Genomic DNA, 8,262 nt, shown 5'->3' with positions numbered 1-8,262 from the left:
CACCTTATCTCTGTCCCTCCCTCACTCTCAAACACACACACACACACACACACACACACACACACACACATCTTGATAAGTCTGATTGTTCAATGGCCTGTTGCATGATAGGCTTCACAATACTTGTAGTTTGACCCCCTCCCCCCACACACGCACACACTTCCCACCCACACACACACACACACAAACAGACACACACACACACACACACAAACAAACAAACAAACAGAGAGGCTTCAATGTACCTATGGTATGTAACCATTGTAAATGTAGTTGCCCAAACAATAAACTACTTTCACATTTACAACAATATTGTAATTCTAAAGACATAATGACAGTATATGTTTGAGCATTCTGTTGTATTCTGTTGTACAGATTAAATATTCACAAGTAGGCCTAGATAGAATAGCAATTTCTTGAATCTGTAAGGGAGAATCAACAACAATCACTTTTTGTCACCATGCCTTTAAAGTTATGCTACTGTAGCAAATCTACAGTAGCAGACCTTCAATAACAAAACCACACGGTGCACCAATGTGGCACAGATGCTGATAGCGTGGCCATGATTAGGGGGGTTAATTAGAACTCTTTGACAGGGATCAAGTAGACACCAAACGATAAGTAAAACTAAATTATGACCTCGGTTGTTTAGCTCCTTCAACTTGTGCTTTGTGCCTCGAGAAGAATTCACATTCATTAAAGTTCAATAATAATAATAACCTCATAGCCTAGAAAAACAACAGTCATCTCCCAATTCATTGGAGTTCACATTCATTAAAGCCACTGATCCAGATCAACTGGAGTTTTTATCGCTAATGTTCGCTCGCGTCGCACCCTGTTAGGACAAGCTGTTATTGAGAAGACATCAAGACACAGCATCAGACCGGATCAGAAGGACCCTGTGGCTCAGTCACTGATTGGTCCATCTTCCCTGTCCAAAGATGTCCGCTGAGCCCTCTCAGCTCTGAGCGGGTCGATCCCAGGCCTGCTGGAGTTGGGCCCTCTCGCCGGCGTGGATCTTCTGATGTCCGCTGAGCCCTCTCAGCTCTGAGCGGGTCGATCCCAGGCCTGCTGGAGTTGGGCCCTCTCGCCGGCGTGGATCTTCTGATGTCCGCTGAGCCCTCTCAGCTCTGAGCGGGTCGATCCCAGGCCTGCTGGAGTTGGGCCCTCTCGCCGGCGTGGATCTTCTGGTGCCGCCGGAGGTTCTCCCCGCGGCTGAAGCTCTTGCCGCACTGCCCGCAGTAGTAGGGCTTCTCGCCGGTGTGCACGCGCCGGTGCTTCTTCAGGTCGCCGGCCTGGCTGAAGCAGCGGCCGCACTGGCCGCAGGCGTACGGCTTCTCGCCCGTGTGGCAGCGCTCGTGGATGCGCAGGTTGCCCAGCCGGCTGAAGGTCTTGCCGCAGACGCCGCAGGTGTGCGGCTCGTCGCGGTGCGGGACGCCCTGCCGGTGGTGGTGGTGGTGGTGGTGGTGGCGCCGCACGTCGGCGGAGAGCCGCGGGGACCGGCCGAACCCGAGCCCGAGACCCAGACGGCGGCCCAGAACCTGGGGCGACTGGTGAGGATGAGCCGGGACCGGCGCCGGCGTCGGCTGGGATGGGGGAGCAAACAGCAGGTCGTAGGGCCCAGCGGCACTGCTCAGGGTTCGGTGGGGAGCGGGCTGCGGTCGGATGCCACTGAGCTCCGCTGTGAGCTCATTCACCGGCACTTCCTGGTAGCCGATGGGGGACCTCGGCGAGAGCGGCTCCGTTTTGATGTTCTCCACAGAAACCGCGTGGACGTCAGTAGAACTTTGTTTGCGAGGCGACAGGACACAGCTTGCCGCCGCCGTCGTCGTCGGGGTCAGTGTGGTTACGCGGCTCACCGCGACGGCGTCGGCGTCGGCGTCAGCGTCGCTTTTGATGCCGTCGACGACGCAGATTTTCACCGTGTCATCAGCGAGGGCGGCCCCCTCGCCGCTCGAGGTCCCGTCGTGGTCGGTGAACATCAGCTGCACTCGCACGGCACACTCCGTGAGCGCCTCGGCCGAGAGCTTCTGCTCTTCCTCGGGCTCTTGCTCCGCGGTCTGTTGACACTGTCCATCACTCACCACCGGCTTCTCGTCGGCTGGAGGGCTCTCCAGCTCGAGGCTCACAGGAGAAGACCTGAACGCATCACAGTCCTGTTGCTGCTGCTGCTGCTGCTGCTGTTGTTGTTCCTGAATAATAGCACACTCCAAAACAGAGGCCAGCTGAACCCGTCTCACTGCTGATAGACAGAAAGAAGTCTACAATTACTTTTTTTTGTTGTTGGCAAATGCTGTCATTCAAAGTGTCTCAGTTTACAAAAAAACTCACTGTTTAGACACGACTTTAAGATATGCACACTGTGTGTGTGTGTGTGTGTGTGTGTGTGTGAGTGTGTGAGTGGGAGAGTGAGGGAGAGAGACATAACCCAAGGAACTGGTCAAGTGTTGAGTGGGGAAGACGATAAGATAATATCATGTATTATTACAAGTATAGGAATGCTCGCAACGGTTGTCTCACCTTCCCTCTCGCTCTCCAGCCTTCCCAGGGCATCGCGCAGCCTCTGCCGGAGTCTCTCGTTCTCCCGCTGAGTGCGCGCGGTTTTCTCTTGATACTCCGACACTGTCTCCCGCACGAGCTCCAGAACTTCATGCACCGCCACCGTGAGTAACTTGGACACTCGAGCATTAAGTCGATCAATTTTTGACACTCTGCATGACATAGATGTTGACAATAGTAGAACATATATGTTTAGGAGGAGCAATCAAAAAGATCTAGCGTAAAATTACCGATTTACTTCAATAAAGCTGCTTTTCTCAGCTAAAGGACTGTTAATGAAGTATGGAGGGATTCAAAAGCAAACTAGTAAGTCTCACATTACAACTGATATTGTGCAACTTGCCATTATAACTGACTAAATCGTAAACTCGACAGTTTAAATAGCCACAATACCTTGAATACATCTGATTTCTTTCCATTGTTGTTGTCGTTGCTGACATTCCAATATCCTTTTCCTGTCACGTTATTGGCTCTATAATTTATACAGTTACATACAAAGCAAATATAAATTATGTTTTAGATGGTTTTCCAGCTTATTAATAAGCCAAAGTGACTTCACGTAACGTTATTAATAGTTGTCTGTTGCTTCATTAGCTTGCAGGCTAACTAGCTTCCAGGCTTACTTGCAAGAGTAACTTAAGCCATGTGAGCTTATAAGATGACAAGGTCAGCAAACGTGCCTATCTGAAAGTGAAATATCACCATTTGACATTTACGTTGGTAATAAGTCCAAGTCAGTAGTACTTTCAGTAAACTATACCCCTGATGTAGTATGACAACTACGCTGGGTTCCTCATCAGGTTTGTTTGTACTAGGGAATTACTTCCGGCTGTAACAGTACTGTAAAAGCAATGTCATAATAAGAGTCGTTATTTGTTGTACACCCTTCATGACAACCACAGACTGTATAATAAAATGCATAAACGTATTTATTTGAACGGAGGTGAAGCTTGTTATTTATTACTGTGTTATAGCCTACTTACTGTGTGTGTTTGTATCTCCACCATGTAGTTCCTTTGTTACTGATTTAAAGGGAACCTCTGGTCTAACAACAACCTATTTTTGGATGATCTCCTATTTGTGGGAACAAAATGATGTGAATCTGAGTGCAAATCTGTATAAGAACGGACTATGCGATTTTCAACAGAAAAACAGTGTAGCCTTTGGGGAGAGCTTTGTCACATCAAAGTAAATCACTATTTAAACCATTAACTATCCTTAAATGTCTATGCTTATATGGTGGCCTAAACCCTAATCCCTGAACCCCCTCACACACTTGACTGACATCAGTTGTAAGTGATCAAGTTTGCGAAGATAAGGGTTCTAAACGCTAAGGACAGGTAAGGGACAGCACCTGCAACCTATCATCACGTTGACAACACAACAAATGTGTGCAAACATTCCATTTCATGGCAGCTGTTCACTGAACTTTTCTCAAGCTTCCAGTCTCATTCCAGTTCCAATCAATACCCAATCCATACCGCCTGCCTGAGCCGTTCTGCGCATGTGCAAAAGTTTAGCGTGTTTTACGACACTAAGTGATATAGCTTGCGTGATTAGTGATGTTTGTTGACACACTGTTTGAATGTGTGTACACTACAACTATACGAAAGACGGCATGGAGGGATCTTGTTCAAATGGTAAAGAAAAGAGACCTTAATAATGATAATTAAATTGACATAGACTGCACCTTCCTTTCATATTCAACTGAAAGTCTCAAATGAATCTTGAATATAACGGTCGATAAGTGACTGTTAAAGCATAGCCCTGGTAGTTAGTCAGTCACATGGGGAGTGTGGAAGAGACTGGAGGATTACAGTGGCAGACTCAGACTTCATTAGCCAAAATGGTGTATGTGACATGTAACTCCTTTATTTGTTTTGATTGGCCACCACTAAACACCTTGTGAAATGGTTAAAAAGGTAAAAATTCAACCAAACATATTTTGAGCTGTTGGAGGTGCATACAAACACAGCATCACCATTGAGATCACATAAGGAGCTAGCTCAAGGGTTCTAAAAGTATTTTCAAAAAGAGTAGTAAGTGTGCACATCCCACCTATTGGCACTAGCTTCAATAAAATGTTTATTTAAACATCAAACGGGAGCTAAAAGCAGTGTTGCGGACATTGTATTGTTTTTTATAACCGTATTTTGTCATGTTTAGCTATATAATGATAGCACAGTTTTTATAGCGATCCATGTGTGTTCATTTCTGGCTCCTTAGTGATCATTTTGGTAACTATAACAAGCTATTTGATATCTTTAAAACACTAAACATAGATACCTCAAGGATACCACAATTTAAGGAAACACTCTAAACAACTAAATGTTTAAAATGTATGAGAATATGTTTTGTAACGGAAGTGTTGTTGGACACTTTCAACATTATAACATTCAACAGCCAATGAAAACCAACAACAGCCAACCAAGTGGAAATAACATGTCCCAGAAGGACTTAGATATCTTTAAACAAAACAGAAAACATAGCTTAAGCCTTGTGTTCTTTCAAGTTTTTTTTAGGTCCATCCTTCTCTGTGCATCAGTGGAAAGGATTATAAATAATGAAAATAAAAACAAATAGTGAAATTGCCCTTATTTGTTCTGGCTCCACTGGTGTCATTGTCCAACCCCTTTCTCATGTTAAATAAACCTAATAATAACACAGTGTATGTCTACACAAAGCCAGGTATTTTTATACAGAGATATATATTTTTTTGTACAAGAATATCTTTTTGAAAATTCTGGTCTCAGTGTTTGCATGTGGACAGAGATTGTGACAACAGGTTTTCATTTAGTTTTCCACCTAAAATTAAAATCCTGTTAATATCATAATCATAATAAGTTAATATCCATCAAAACGCCTCAGAAGCTGAGGTGGCGGAAGCTGTGGATCCTCTGGTGCTTCTTGAGGTGGGTCGACTGTCTGAACTTCTTGCCACACTGCTGGCAGCCGTACGGCCGCTCGCCGGTGTGCACGCGCTTGTGCTTGTGCAGGTCCCCGGCGTGGCTGAAGCGTCGGCCGCAGTGCCCGCACGCGTACGGCTTCTCGCCCGTGTGGCAGCGCTGGTGGATGCGCAGGCCACTCAGCCGGCTGAAGGTCTTGCCGCAGAGCAGGCAGCGGTGGCTCTCATCTCGGCCAGGAAAACGCCGCTGCTGCAGCAGCAGCTGGTGCTGATTCTGCTGCTGATTCTGCTGCTGCTGCTGCTGCTGCTGCTGCTGCTGGGCCCATGGCTCAGCCCTCAGCCCCTGGGTCCGCTTGAGGGGGAACGACTCCACAAAGGCGTTGAGTGTGTCAGAATGGATATAGTGTGTCATTTCTGAAGTATCAGAGCTGTGCTGCGGGATATCTAACTTCTGGACGTTGTTCTGTGCTACGTTGGAGCCAGAATCTGGGTTGGGTTCCTCGTGGTCGTACAGGTGGTGTGGAGGCTCGGGTTGCTGGGAGAGTGAATATTCCAGAAGGTCAGGCTCTGCTTTGATGATGTTGATGATGTTGGCTGGCATACCGTGCCGAGTGGGTGAGGTGGAGTTAGCCGATGATGAGACTCCATTGGGGAACACCAGACTTTCGGCATGTGCCGAGCTGTCCTTTGAGTTCACAGATTGTGAGTGAGCAGAGCAGTCACTTTCTGTGTCCGCCACGGAGAAACGTGAAGGAACCACTTCACTGTAGTTTGCAAACACCTGCTCAACGCGGACAGTGGATTCTACCTTCAACTCCAGCTGATGCTTCACCCCGTCTGCAGAATTCACTCCTGACTCCGCCTTCAGCTCTGACTTGTCTGATGCCTCAGAGGAGGGAAGTTGTTTACACGAGCATTTGGATTGCTCTGATTGGCTAGCCTGCAATGAGGACAGCCGTGACACTAGAGAAAACAAATACAGAGAAACTCTTTAAAGACTAAAAATGGCATTGTCAGAAAATTGGGAGTTTGCGGGCAGCTGCATAATTCCTGCTAACACTGAATGATATCCATTATCAAGTAACGCCAGAGGGTAGGCTAATGTATTGTAGGCCAACAATAATTGCAACAAAACTCACATTCTCGATCAAACCTCTGTTGTAGTTCCTGGAATTTCTTCTGAAGTCTCTCGTTTTCCCTCTGAGTTCGAGCGGTTTTCTCCTGATACTCCGACACTGTATCCTTTACCACCTCCAGAACCTCTTGGACTGCTGCGGTCAGCAGTTTAGAAACCCGTGCATTCAATCTCTCAATCTTGGACATTTTCATGAAAGGAGCAGTTGTAACGATACGCGACAATTGACTGTTCATTCAACAATTGATTTGTTGTCTGGAAAGGGAGTGTCACTGTTATTGACGATTTGTATAGTAAACATGACACATCCCGTTGCCGTCTGATGTTACATGGGTCCTAAGACGCCGTAGACCTACGCTTCGAATCGAATTGAAAGGTTTAAGAGTGTAATCTATAAAACAAACGGTTCAATTTATATCCCAAAAAGTTCATTTCAAATATGAGGAAACGAGTGAAGATCCATCGCGAAATCCTCCTGACAACACTCGCCAGAGCTCTGAACTCGCTTCACTCAAACTAGTTATTACTTCCGGGTCTTGAACGTTGTTCGCCAGGACATCAAAATAAAGGCAACGAAATGTGCCATGTATTAGCCCAGACATTCTCTGGTATAATCCACAGACCATGACTTTTCGAATTGTATAATAAGCAACAAAGAAAACAAAACCTATAATTGGGTTGAACCAACGAGGGGATTTGCTTGATATTTATTCCTTACATAGCCTATGTATAATATAATATAAACAAGTTTTGAGTTGTTTGCATTTCAATAACCACCATTGCTTCACTACAAAAAAAAAATAGTTTTGCTCTGCTACAGTAACTAAATCTATAGAAAATAAATAATTTATCAGTGGAATTATACCAAACTACTCCCTGTATTGACTGCACAGCAGAAATAGTTCCATAGTAATGGCACTGTGTGAACGGCGCACACACACACACACACACACACACACACACACACACACACACACACACACACACACACACACACACACACACACACACACACACACACACACACACACACACACACACACACCACGAGGAATAATTTGTTGAATTAGACAAAAAGTGTATTGGATTACAATTACAGAGTATATCTTACACACTACTCTATAGGCATCCTTTTTCATATAAATTAACTCAAGTTCATAAATCACTAAAAGCTGCCTGTGTTCTGGGCATCCACTCATACACCGTAATGAATGACGATTATTAAAGAGGAGGTATGCAGGTTTGGCGATTTCTTCGCTGTTTTCTCATTTTACGTTTGCAGGTTTCTCTACAGAGCTTCCCCTACAGCTTCAGCGTGTATATTCGACAACACTACTCAATCAGTAAGTCTGCCTTTTCATGAGCACCGGCCCTGTGGCACAACCACACAAGCGTGTTGTTTCCGCTCACAGCCACTAGGGGGAAGCGAGACACCTTTAACTATATTGCACTACACTGCTAAAACAGCTTATCTGACCAAGTGTAATTAAGCTCAAACATCTAGTTGTTTCATACTAGATTTGATATCATTTTAGTATAAAGAGATTTAGCTAGCACTTTCTCGTAATAGTCAGGGGGCCAAAACTGATATTAAAACTTTGTCGGACACTTTTTGGTACAAGCATACAACCTATCCAGTATTGATATTTAACCCCTCAACATG

The 8,262-nt window shown here is 45.5% G+C and overlaps 1 protein-coding gene across 1 annotated transcript; it reads right to left on the bottom strand.

The window, feature by feature from the left end:
* Positions 1-202: 202 nt before the first annotated feature.
* Positions 203-7,110, bottom strand: LOC134070519 (zinc finger protein 567-like). The gene is made up of 5 exons (XM_062526904.1): positions 6,604-7,110; positions 5,427-6,427; positions 4,041-4,057; positions 2,521-2,711; positions 203-2,242 (listed from the first exon to the last, which is right to left on the bottom strand). The coding sequence occupies exons 1-5, from the start codon at positions 6,833-6,835 to the stop codon at positions 1,125-1,127; spliced, it is 2,559 nt and encodes an 852-aa protein (XP_062382888.1). The 5' UTR covers positions 6,836-7,110; the 3' UTR covers positions 203-1,124.
* Between the last annotated feature and the right edge of the window lie 1,152 nt (positions 7,111-8,262).

The sequence above is a fragment of the Sardina pilchardus genome, chromosome 22, assembly GCF_963854185.1.
Source record: "Sardina pilchardus chromosome 22, fSarPil1.1, whole genome shotgun sequence".
NCBI classification, from domain to species: Eukaryota; Metazoa; Chordata; class Actinopteri; order Clupeiformes; family Clupeidae; genus Sardina; species Sardina pilchardus.
This window is presented reverse-complemented; position numbering and strand designations above follow the sequence as displayed.